Source organism: Mesoplodon bidens, assembly GCF_964165515.1.
Source record: "Mesoplodon bidens genome assembly, chromosome: 19".
NCBI lineage: Eukaryota > Metazoa > Chordata > Mammalia > Artiodactyla > Ziphiidae > Mesoplodon > Mesoplodon bidens.
The window spans coordinates 41,597,985-41,610,609 of record NC_138179.1 but is presented as its reverse complement, the minus strand read 5'-3'; the positions used below and the strand labels follow the sequence as shown (position 1 = coordinate 41,610,609).

At 49.4% G+C, this 12,625-nt stretch overlaps 1 protein-coding gene across 1 annotated transcript in view; it reads left to right on the top strand.

Moving 5' to 3' along the window:
• Positions 1 to 11,115, top strand: part of TIMP2 (TIMP metallopeptidase inhibitor 2) — a 51,238-nt gene extending 40,123 nt beyond the window's left edge. Inside the window, exons 4-5 of the mRNA XM_081218828.1 lie at positions 6,710 to 6,834; positions 8,167 to 11,115. Of these exons, the coding sequence (XP_081074954.1) occupies positions 6,710 to 6,834; positions 8,167 to 8,364 (323 nt within the window). The 3' untranslated portion in view covers positions 8,365 to 11,115. The remainder of the gene's footprint in view (positions 1 to 6,709; positions 6,835 to 8,166) is intronic.
• Positions 11,116 to 12,625: the final 1,510 nt, after the last annotated feature.

Genomic DNA, 12,625 nt, shown 5'->3' with positions numbered 1-12,625 from the left:
AGAGTCCAGAGCAGGTGTCCTCATAATCAGCACTATTGACATTTGAGACTCGATCATTCTTTGTTGGGGGGCTTTTCCTATGCATGTAGGATATTTAGCTACATCCCTGGCTTCTACCCACTAATTGCTGTAACATCCTCCCCCCAGTCGTGGCGTCTCCGACATCACCAAATGTTCCCGGGGTGGGGGCAGAATCACCCCGAGTTGAGACCCCCCACCCCGGTCTAACAGAACCTCCAGTGATGCTGTAAATGCTGTATGCCCGTGCTGTCCGGTATGGCCGCCATGAACCACACATGGCTGCTGAGCACTTGAGCTGTGGCTGGTGCAACTGAGGGGCTGGGGCTTTCATTTTACTTCACTGCAATTGATTTAAATGTAAATGTGAACAGCCATCTGCAGCTGGTGGCCCCCATACTGGCCGGTGCTGTCTGGGTCAGCCAAGGAACCTCACTGTCCTCTTCTAGGGAAAGTAGGAGTCAGATCACACACTTAAGAAAAAAGAAGAGACAGGACACCTCCCCTAGACCGACATCCTATTTTGTTCCCCAAATCCCAATTTAATCATAAAATTAATTCCAAGTCCAAATCTCCATGATTTGGGGGATTTTCTTCCATCCAGGTTATTCACATATTTCGACACATGTTTGGCGGGTGCCCACTGGGTGCCTAGCTCTGTGCTCGGCATGGCAGGAAGTTCAGGAAGAGAGATCCTGGGGCCCTGCTGTTCAGGAAGCCCATGTTCCCACCTGGGGGGGACAGGAGAAGAAGTTAAAGAAAGTAAGTTAAGTTTCACACGTGGGGAAATGTGAATAGTGAGTGAATGCTTAAAAGGTACAAAGAGGCAGAGACCCTAGCAGGTGCCAGGACCCAGAAGATGTAGTGTCGGGAGAAGGTACTGACCTTGGCCGTGCAAGGGCGGTGCTGCAGGGAGGGAGGTGCAGCGGGGCCAAGGAGGCTTCTGGAATCTCTCCCTGGACAAGTACCTCCCTCCCTTCCACAAAATGCTCACATCCAGCACCTGCTTCTGTGAGTTTCTTTGTCAATACCTCAAGACTTTTGTCCCTCTCCTTGGGGATAATGGGAGATTTTTTTCCTTCCTTTATAGGCCCTTCTGAACTTCCTAAATGTTTTATTTTGAGCACCTATTATTTTTTGACATCTTTATTGAGATATAATTCACACAGCATACAATTCACCCATTTAAAGTGTATAATTCAAGGGTCTGGGTGTATTTACAGAGGTGTGCAACCATCAGCACAGTCAAAAAGAAACCCTATACCTATTAGCTATTACCTTCCTAACCCCCATTCTCCCCTGACCCCAGCTCGCAGCAACTACTAATCTTTCTTTGTAGATTTCTTTACTCTGGACCTTCTTATGAATGGAATCATGTAACATATGGTCCTTTGTGTCTGGCTTCTTTCAGCATAATGTTTTTTAAAGTTTTTAATGTTTTGTTCATGTTGTAACATGTATCAGAACTTCACTCCTTTTTATGGCCGAATAATATTCCACTGGATGGATGTACTACATTTTGCCTATCCATTCAGCATTTCACTGGGGTAGTTTCTGCCTTTTGTCTATTATGAGCAATGCTGCTCTGTACATGTGTGTGCCAGTTTTTGCCTGGACGTGTGTTTTCATTTCTCTTGGGTAGATACTTAGGAGTGGAACTGCAGGACCTACGGTGACTCTGTGTTTCACCATTTGAGGAACTGACAAGACTGTTTTACAAAACAGCTGCACCATTTCACATTTGCAGTATCTACTGTTTGTACAGTAGGAAAGATAAGTGGATGAGGAGAAAATCACAGTGCAGAGAGCTGACAACCTGACTGTGACATCACAGTAGCACAGGAAATGGCACTGGCGGAGACACACCTGGCTTAGGGACCTTATTGCCCTAGCAAATCAAAGGCTTCTAATTTCCTGTGTCCTTTTTTTGTCCTTGTCTCTAACACCCTTTAAAATGAGAGCCTCAGCCGTCCTGCTGGGTCTCCACACTGCCCTCTAAGGGCTGTCTGGCCAAACTGCAGAGCTGCCGAAGCCCTTATTCAAGGAGGGAGAGCCTGCATCCTGTCGTGGGCGGCTCCTGGTGGAAAAGCGACCTCAGTGTGGGCTAGGACCTGCTTCCAGACATGCCCAGCTGAATCCTTACCCACGCTGAGGCTCTGTCTTAAAGGCCTCTACATCAGGCTTCACCAGCTCCCTGTTAATTGAAATAGGAGCACCCTTTTCCTGGCGCTGACGTTCTCCAAATGTTTTCCATGTGGGTTCCATTTAATCCTCACTACCCCCTATTATCCCCATTTTACAGATGAGGAAAACTGAGGAGTAGAGGTTGGAGCCGTGCTCCCAGGTCCCGTGGTGTGTGCCTGAACCCACTTTCACTTTCAAGCCGATTGTTAAACTTCCGTTGATGTCATGGTGGTAGCTTGAAATTGGCCAGAGGGGGAGTATTTACACCACAGAATTAGGGCAAACGCTACACACCAGAGCTTTTCCTCCCAGGAGAGCTGCTGGTCAGGCGTTTCTCAGCACACCCCTGACAGCGTCACACTGCCGGGGAGTGGTGCAATGGTGCCGCCAGGATTTAGACCCTGGTCCGCCTGACCCCTGGGTCTGTTACACTCTGCTTCTTCCATCACTGGTCCAGGTTTAGAAGTCTCACTGCCCCAACGCCTAACCCAGCAGTCCTCCACATGCACTGCTCGTTGGAATTCTACAGGGAGTTTGCAAAAATCCTGATGCCCAGGCGGCACCCCAGACCAATTCAAGCAGAATCTCCAGGGGTGGGGCCCCGGCATCAGCATTTGTAAAGCTCCCTAGGAGAGTCCAGTGTGCGGCCAGGACTGAGAACCTGCCCTCCTCTGTGTCAAGGCAGACCTTTTGTTCCAGAGGTGCCAAATAGCCAGTCTGCACACACTCAGGAGAGCTGAGCCCCAGCAGCCATGGTTGGTCACCTCCCTCGAGGTCAGTAGCCTCTGGACATTATTTCATGTCCTGGGGCCCTTCTCAGTGAGTCAGACCTGCCTCTTGCCCCGAGATTCTGAGGAGCGGGGCACCGCCCTTCATTCCACGAGATGGGTGGTCCAGACCATGGGGCCCTTTGGCCGGATCCTGGGGCAGGACGGGGAGATGGCTTATGTCCAGCAGCCAGGAGCCCCAGCAGTGTCTCCGCAGAGCGTGGGGCTTGGGTCCTGTCCCATTCCGCTTACCCCGAGAGTGCAAGGAGACCGCAGGGCTGCTTAGCAGGTGGGTCCAGGACAAGAGGGGAGGTCCACGTGGTGGCTGCGTGGTGATTGTTTGCTGGTGGTTGCTTTTATTTCTTTTGGGGGACGTGGAGGGAAAATCAGTTGTGCTCAGACCCTTTTCTGAAAGGGAAAGACTTCATGTCCAAAGGGAGCATTGTGAGTCAAATGCAGAAAGCCTCATAATTTCAAGTCACTCGTGATAACATTGATATTTTTCCCACGTGGAAGCTCAGCCATTCATATGTGCTATTTAACATGTAACATGTATGTGACCTGTGCTGCTCCTATCACAGGCCCTTTCAATTGTCCCCAGGCTGAATCAGAAGACAGTTATACAAGTAATTGCCACACACATTTCAGAAGCTTGCTACATACATATGAAACCATCCAAATTGTAGCTCCACTTATAAAAAAATTAAAAACACTTGAAGAGGAATTCACGTGGTAACTGTGTGCCTATCATCTTGACTACTTCACATTTAGTATTGGAAGCAAGCAAGTGACATGGGACACATTTTAGTTCCCTAACTGGCCGTGGAACATAAGATTAATAAAAAGCACTTCCACTGGTGGCTGACTCACCCCATTACAGAGGGACGTCTCTAATCTGACTTCCTTCCCTTGCTCGGCGAGACAGCTCTGGAACAAATCTGGTGTTTAATTTCTAAAGAACAGACTCTAGATCTTGTTTTCCTGGAGTCAGAATGGGCTAACCAAGAATCACGGGGCGCAGTAAACCACTCAGCCAGCGCTGGCTGCAGCCCCACGAGTGACCACATAGCCTGGGGCAGCCCACCTCCTCCTGGGCTGATGAGTCAACTTCACATGTTGAGTTGGCTCCGTGAGACGCTTGTGTTCAGGAACTGTTATGGAATCGGCCCTGTAATTTTCTTCTACAGTTCTCTCCTCCGGAAGGAAAAATAAACATACAACCCTCAGTTACAAATTTTAATTAATTCCTGTTTTTCTGTAGCCAAGAAAGACTTTGCTTTTTTCCAAGGCAGACAGATGCTCACGTGCCCAACCAAGTCTTAATTACGTCTACTGAAAGGGGTCGCCTTTTAACATTCTGAGATGCTACACCATTTACACGTGACAGTTAAAGCTCATGTGAGCCCAGTAACTGGGACCACTGAAACTATACAATTTCCATTTCATCTCCATGCCCTGCCTTTGTCCGTTCTCTGTGGAAGTTTGAATTGGTGGTGAAAAGATTAAAGAGGAAGACAGCAAGAAAAAGATAATGAAGCCCATTGTTAGAACAGATACCCACGCCATCGTCAGCAGACTTTTATTGAGCCATTACTATGTGCAAGGAACTATGGATAAAAAAGGATTAAGACACAACCCTTACCCTTCATGTTTATGAGCTGGTTAAGGAACAAGATACGTAAGAAAGGCAAAGAACAATGTGAAGTGGGATATTGGTGCCAGTCGCCTGACACAGTGGAAGTTGCTACGGAAGTCTGGAGGGAGGGACTAGAATGAGTACTCAGCCTGCCTCTGATGAATGACCAGGCTGGGCAAGGTAGTAAATGCCAGAAGAAACCAGGCTGTGGGAAGGAGTTACTTGCCATCTGTCCATTTTGCTCCTCATCTATTCTGAACTCATAGAAAATAGCTACAGGCCTAGAAAAAAAATAGCTATTTTTGAAGTTTAAGGCCACCCAAACATATATTTTTTTAGTTATTAGGATCAGGAATGCTACAGTAGTCATTCTGCTCCTTGATCCCTTTCTTTACCTGGAATGTCATACAACTCTAAACAGATACAAGGAAAAATAGAGCTCCTGAAGGTAAGAGGCGTGTTTAAAGAAGAAGTAAGAGCATGAGAATTCATACCTGGGGACTGCTTCCTGCCACCTGCCCAGCCAAGGATGGGCAGGTGGCAAACGATGTCACTGGTGCCGCTCGCAGCCTCAGGCAGCCCATCTCATCTTTCCCCTGGCAATAGATTTCTGTTTCACTTCCTCCCGATGGGGCACAGTTGACGACAAGCTGCATCAGCGCTTCGCTGAGCTATGTTTCTATTAGCAGATTGTTCGTGGCCAGGGCTATGCCTGAGATCATTAAGTCGGATGCACTGCAGCTTTGTCAAGCTGAGATGCTGAGGGTGCAGCCCGGGGCTCCTGTCTGCCTCTGAGGAAATCGCGTGTCGCTCTCTGCCAGGCTCTGGTGTCATCACTAGGCATCTGTGCCTCTTGACAAGGTGCCATTGTAGCAGGAGGGACAAGATTTTAGACGACCTCCCTGGCCCTCGTTAGGTTCTGTCAGTCACCAGAATATGCTGGCTTGTCTTTTTCTCCTGCTCAGCTAATGCCCGGGCTGTCACCAATGATAACTCTTCACAAAAGGAGGAAGGAGGCTGAGTCAGGAGCCTAAGGTACCAACAGTGTCTCATCATCCCCAATAAAAGGAATTCAGGACAGATTTCTGATTTTGTAAAATTCTGTTCTTACTGTTCATAACGGAACAACCCAGAATTACAAGTTCAACATCAAATGGAGGAAATGTTTAGGAATAAATATTTGGTGGAAAAATCCAGGAAACAATACAATCTACGTACAACATGATCTTTTGTGTGTGAATACGTGTTCATAAAAGAATATTGGAAGGGGCTTCCCTGGTGGCGCAGTGGTTGGGGGTCCGCCTGCCAATGCAGGGGACACGGGTTCGTGCCCCGGTCCGGGAGGATCCCACATGCCGCAGAGCAGCTGGGCCCGTGAGCCATGACCCCTGAGCCTGTGCGTCCGGAGCCTGTGCTCCACAGCGGGAGAGGCCACAATAGTGAGAGGCCCGCGTACCGCAAAAAAAAAAAAAAAAAAAAGAATATTGGAAGGAAATGCATCAAAATTTAGCTCTAGGTAATGAAAAGAGAGAAGTTTTAAAAAATTATTTCCTACCTTTTCTAAGTTTTCTACAGTGAGCTTGCATTCTTTTTATACTCAGAATAAATATTCCACAGTGTGTGAGTGTGCTCGGGTTGCTATAACGAAAACCACAGACTGGTTAAACAACAGAAATTTATTTTCTCACAATTCTGGAGTCTGGAAGTCCAAGATCAAGGTGTTGGCAGGGTTGGTTTCTTCTGAGGCCTCTCTCTGTGGCTTGTGGACGGCCACTTTCTCCCTGTGTCCCCACATGGTCGTCCCTCTGTGTCTGTCTGTGTCTAATCTCTTCCTCTTATAAGGGCACCAGTCCTATTGGATTAGGATTCACCCTAATGACCTCATTTTAATCAATTCTTTAAAGGCCTTCTTTCCTAATTCAGTCACATCCTGACGTGCTAGGGGTAAGGGCTTCAACATCTGAATTTTGGAGGGGACACAACTGAGCCCACAGCACACAGTACTGTCAGAACTGACCCTCCCCATGCCCAAGCCGCATCCAAATGCAGGAGAAGGATGAGAACCCATAACTTGTCCTGAGCTTGGTGACCCCTGTCTACTCAGGAAAGGCCGAGGGGAATGGCAAGATGCACATCACCCTCTGTGACTTCATCGTGCCCTGGGACACCCTGAGCACCACCCAGAAGAAGAGCCTGAACCACAGGTACCAGATGGGCTGTGAGTGCAAGGTAAGCCACCACTACCTCCTCCCAGGCTTCACCTCATCACCACCTCCTCCAGGTGGGTGGACTGCTGGGATTTGATCCCTGGCTTTCCTGGGCCTCTCAGTCCACGGAGTCCCAACTTAGGACAGGGCTCTGGGGAGGTGTGGCCTACCCACAAGTGAGAATGTCCGGCCAGGGACATTTGGGAGGTAAGGGGAATCTGACCATGTGGCCTGTAGCTTCTAGGAAGGAAGCCTTCTAGGAGGAGGAGTTTAGTGGGGAGAACATGGTCCTAGGAGTATCTTTCTACAAATGTACAAGTGCAGAGAATTGTGTGCCTTGTGAAAGAGTGTCCCGGGTGCTATGCTTTTGCCAACATACCAGCCATTTCCATGCATGGGTCCGTGTAAATGTGGGGTCTGTGTGCTGAAGCCCCAGCCCCTCTTCTTAAAAGCGGCCCAGAGGTTGCACCAAGCACAGTTACAGCGGCGCTAATGCTTAGAAACAGCCATAAAAGGTGAGATCTCCTCCACGGCTGCGCAGGCTCCCATCCTGTTGTCTCCTAACACATCAGCACTGCCCCTCCCCCAGCCCCAGCACAGGATGCGAGTCTGGATCCAGAAGATGCTGGCCCAGCGCAGCCCTGTGCAGGCTGCAGGGATTGGCCTGTGCCGGTTGGTGCTGCTTGTGCAGCCCTCCTGCCCATCCTGGTAGATGGGCCCTCCTGTCCTTAGCTCGTTCAGAACGTGAATTCCGACCTATAGCTACACGTAAGTCCAGCAAACTCCTCTGTGCCTAACATGAAGTTAAGAAGCAAGTTCCTCCTTTTTCTTTGCTTGGCCTGAAGGTGTTCACCTTCCTGTGAACTCAGGTTCTTTTGCCAAAATGCTACTTGCCGATCCCCTCTAAACCCATGCGTGCTTGGGAGCAAGACAACGTCCTTTTAATCTGATTTTAACCTATCCAGTAGATTCAAGACCCTTTATTGTTATTATTGTTATACTCCCAGGAGGGCAGGGCTGAGCTGAAGCCAGTTTGTCATGCTCAGAGAAGGTAGACCAGATGGCCCAAAGTGGAGGAGCATTTGCAGTAGCTGGGGGTGCAGAGACAGTGTACTGTCCCGCCTTGGACAGGCTGCCTACTACCATTTGGAGAGTATGGGGCTCAGGAAAGGCTACTGATGGAGCAGGTTGGACTCCAGTCCCAGCTCCCTCCCTTCCTGGTGCACTCAACTTGGTCATTCATTCTGCAAACTGCCCTTGAACACCTTCGCCAGGTGCATTGCCAGGTTCTGGAGATGCCCCCGTGAGTGGCCTTGGTCCCTGACTGAATCCACCTCTGCGTCCCCCTTCCTAGATCACGCGCTGCCCCATGATCCCGTGCTACATCTCCTCTCCAGACGAGTGCCTCTGGATGGACTGGGTCACGGAGAAGAACATCAACGGGCACCAGGCCAAGTTCTTCGCCTGCATCAAGAGAAGCGACGGCTCCTGTGCATGGTACCGTGGAGCGGCACCCCCCAAGCAGGAGTTTCTGGACATCGAGGACCCGTAAGCAGGCCACCAGCACCCCTGTGGCCAATTGAAAGCCTCCAAGAGTTCAGACTGGTCCAGCTCCGACATCCCTTCCTGGAAACAGCATGAATAAAACAGTCATCCAAGTGGGTCTAAATTAGTGTGATTCTCCTCCCCACCCCCGTTTTCCTTTTCAACATCGTTGTGGGTCTGGAGGCAGAGGTGGGTCCCATACCCCACCCGCCAGCCTGGACACTGCGCAACTCGTTCTCCCATCCTTGAGCGCGCGCGGGGGCAGGACGCTCGGGCTTCCCTCCCAGGCCCAGCCTTGGCACTGTCACAAACGCCGAGCAGGCAGCACCTGAGGGTTCCCCAGCCTGGTCAGGGCAGAGCCTGGAAGTGTGCATTTTGCAGAAACTTTTGAGGGTCGTTGCCAGACTGTGTAGCAGGCCTACCAGGTCCCTTTCCTCTTGAGAGGGGCATGTCCCTCAGTTCCTGCAGCTTCCACCTCTGGCCCCAGGGTGGCAGCCCCTGCCCCTTGTAAGTGCCCTGTACCCCCGCAGACTCCCCCGTGCCCACCACGGACTCCCAGTACCTGTGACTTCTGTGTGTCTGGGAGCAGCCCTGGACCAGTGGCTTGCTCTTGATGGAGCCCCAGTTAATCGTATTAATCTGCAGAATTCCATCGGGAGCCTCCCTCCCAGGCCTCGTAGCGATGCGGGGACAACGAGCTTCAGCTCCAGCCAAGTCCTTTGACTCCCATCCCTGGCCCCCAACACACACCCCAGCCCTTGGCGGAACCTCTGCCCTGGGGCAGACATTTGCGGGGGCAGGGCTTGGCTGCCCTTGTAGTTCCTTCCTGAGCTGCTGAGGCCCCTCGCTCCCTGCTTCTCTTTCTGGCCTCCGGCATCTAGGTGGAGGGGCACAAATTTGTTTGGCGAGGGGTTGTGTGTGGCTGGTGGCATGAGCTGGCTGTGCCGTCTGCACATCCTGAGGACATCAAAAGCTGGGTCCCGCTCTGTCCCCCAACACTCCTCAGAGGCCCCCAAGCAGGTGCCAGAGGTTTAGAGTATGACCTCCCTCAAAGACTGACCGTCACTGTGCCATGCAGGGGTTCCCGAGAGTGAAGTTAACGAAGCGTAGAATGAAGTCCTCCCCAGGGAAGGACGGATTTTGGAGGGAGGTGGCGTCAGTAAAATTCTCATTGCTTTCTGGGCCTCCAGGACTCTGGCCAGCTTTAAGAGACATTCTTCTAAAGATGAATTTTTAGAGAATATGTGAACCCAAATTACAGGTGTACCCACCTCTGCTTATATTTCTTGTATTACGAAGATCTCTCAGTTAAGAAAGATCATAGGGAACTAGGGAACCTATCTGTTCCCTAAAGGTGGTTTCCTGATGCCAGTAAAATGGGAGTTAGCAGAGGCAGAAATTTCTCAGTAACAGTAAAGATAATCTCCTTTTTCTTCCCACTTGTGTTCTAAAGATAAACTGTTCTGAGTTTATCATGCACACTATGCAAACACACACAGTGAAACTGAAGTCTGTCAGCCTGGGAGTGGTCCTTCTGCAGAATTCTTCCAAAGTCATCTTCTAAGCCTGCTCTATTCTGCGGTGACCCCAAAGCACCTGTAAGGCTCCTGACCCCCTCCCCCCACCAGTGGCATGCAGCCCCCATGCCTACCCGGGACCTGGTCAGCACAGATTTTGATGACTCCCTTTCTAGGGCAGACTAGGGGACTCTCCAGGAATCCGGCCCGCTCCAAGGGCGTCTTCATGCTGTACAGTGATAGAAAGTTTGTAAGATGTCATAATGGACCAGTCCTTGTGATTTCAGTATATACGAGAACACCAGACCCTCCAATCAGTATAACACCCCACCCCCGTCTGCTTCCTGTACGGTGTTATCATATGTAACATTTACTCCTGTTTCTGCTGATTTTTTTTAATGTGTTGGTTTGTTTCTGACATCAGTTGTAATCGTTCCTGTGCTGTGTTTTTTATTACCCTTGGTAGGGGTTAGACTCGCACCTTTTTTTTTCAAAGGTTTCTGCATCGTGGGAGCATTGGACCCAGAGTGGAAATGGCGCGGTAGCTAGCCTATGATGGTGATTCCTTCAGACCTTTTCTTCAGTTCCTTGAGTATCGTTGATTTTCCGTCTCCCATCTTTTGTTCTCCAGTTCCAATTACTACAAAGCAAAGAATCTTTGAGTAGGTTGGTTCTAAAAGATGGCCTTTATATTCAGTCTACGCACATCAGTCTTGTAGCCATGCTGAGCAGAAAAAAAAAAGTCAAGATGAAGTACCTGGTGGTGGCCGAGAGAAGCCACTCAAATACCCTCAACAGTAAATAATTGCCATATATATATAGTTTAAGAAGGCTCTCCATTCAGCATTGTTTAATTTATATGTTATGTTCTAAGCACTGCTCTTTCCTCCCTCTATTCTTGTCTTCTGCAAGCAACTCAAAATATTTAAAATAAAGTTTACATTGTAGTTATTTCCAAATCTTTGCTTGATAAGTATTAAGAAATATCGGACTTGCCGCCGTAATTTAAAGCTTTGTTGATCTTGTTCGTTTTTGTTTGGATTTTTTTGTTTTTTTTGTTTTTTTTTTTACTTTTGGGGCAATGTGATTTTGCTGGAATATGAAGTCTGAGACCTTCCTGTGCTGGGAACACGTGAGAGTTGTTGAAAGTCGACAAGCAGACAGCGCATGTCTCCGATGCCTTGTGTCATTCTCGAGTGACCGCTCGGTCCGTGGACAATAAACAGTATTATCAACGAGAACGCTGGCTATCTCTGTGTGGTCTTGTCCGACGTTCCGAGCTGCCGCTTTCTAGATTAGGAGCACGGGAGGATGCGGGTTGGTTTATCCCCTGAGAAGCAGGCCTGGGTGCGTAGAGGCCTATGTGGGATGTGGCACAGTGGGGCAGATGACAGTGAATATGGCTTCTTAAACTGGCCAAGAGGCAGGACGGGGCCCCTTCATTCAGCACATACTTCTTCCTTTCTGTTATGGAGCACTTCACACACACACACACACACACACACACACACACACACGCACGCACGCGCACGCACGCACACACACACACACACACACACACGCTCACACACACACGCTCACACATGAAAGCAGAGCCCTGCAACCATCTTGCATCGTCCACAATGAACCCACCGTCTTTCTTCTCTGCCTGCACCCACTCCCCCAACCACCCTGCCCGAGATTATCAGGAAGGGAAGATTCCAGATGTCAAACAGTTTTATCTGTAAATGTTTCAGTACATATCTCTAAAAAAACAAGAACTATCCTTTTAGTATTTATTTTTTGATTTGGCCGCGCCAGGTCTTAGTTGCGGCACATGGGATCTTTAGTTGTGGCGTGTGGGATCTAGTTCCCTGACCAGGGATTGAACCCGGGCCCCCTGCATTGGGAGCGTGGAGTCTTAGCCACTGGACCACCAGGGAAGTCCCAAAACAAAAACTATTTAAAAAATATTTCTGAAATACTTTTATCACACCTTGAAAACATAATTAGAATCCATGAATGTCTTGGAAGATCTAGTCAGTGTTCAGACATCTCTGATGGTCTCGTAAATGCTTTTTTATAGTTTGTTGTTTTGAATCAGGATCCAAATAAGGTCCATACATTGCAGTCGCTCCCTCAAGTCCCCTCCCCTGCCCCCCTGCCCTCCTGCCCTCCTGGCCCCCTTCTCTCCCCCTCAAGCTGGGGAAAAGTGGTCCCATCATCATTCTTTTTTTAAACTTATTTATTTGTTTGTTTGTTTATTTATTTTTGGCTGTGTTGGGTCTTCATTGCTGCGCGCGGGCTTTCTCTAGTTGCTGTGAGTGGGGGCTACTCTTCGTTGCGGTACATGGGCTTCTCATTGCGGTGGCTTCTCGTGTTGCGGAGCACAGGCTCTAGGCGCAGGGGCTTCAGTAGTTGTGGCGTGCAGGCTCAGTAGTTGTGGCTCGCAGGCTCTAGAGCGCAGGCTCAGTAGTTGTGGCGCATGGGCTTAGTTGCTCCGCAGCATGTATCGAACCAGGTGTCGAACCCGTGTCCCCTGCATTGGCAGGCGGATTCTTAACCACTGCGCTGCCAGGGAAGTCCCCCCATCATCATTTAAACTTTAACAGAGTCTCATATCACTGTGAGTCACCATATGAAAGTCCGTTCATGGTATGTTCAAACACGTGACCACCTTCTGGCCCACTTGTAGAATTTGTTAGTCCAGGGACAAGCTGGAAGATTCATGTTTGCCATTTTCTGTAGCAGATCCCTAATCAGCAAGAACAA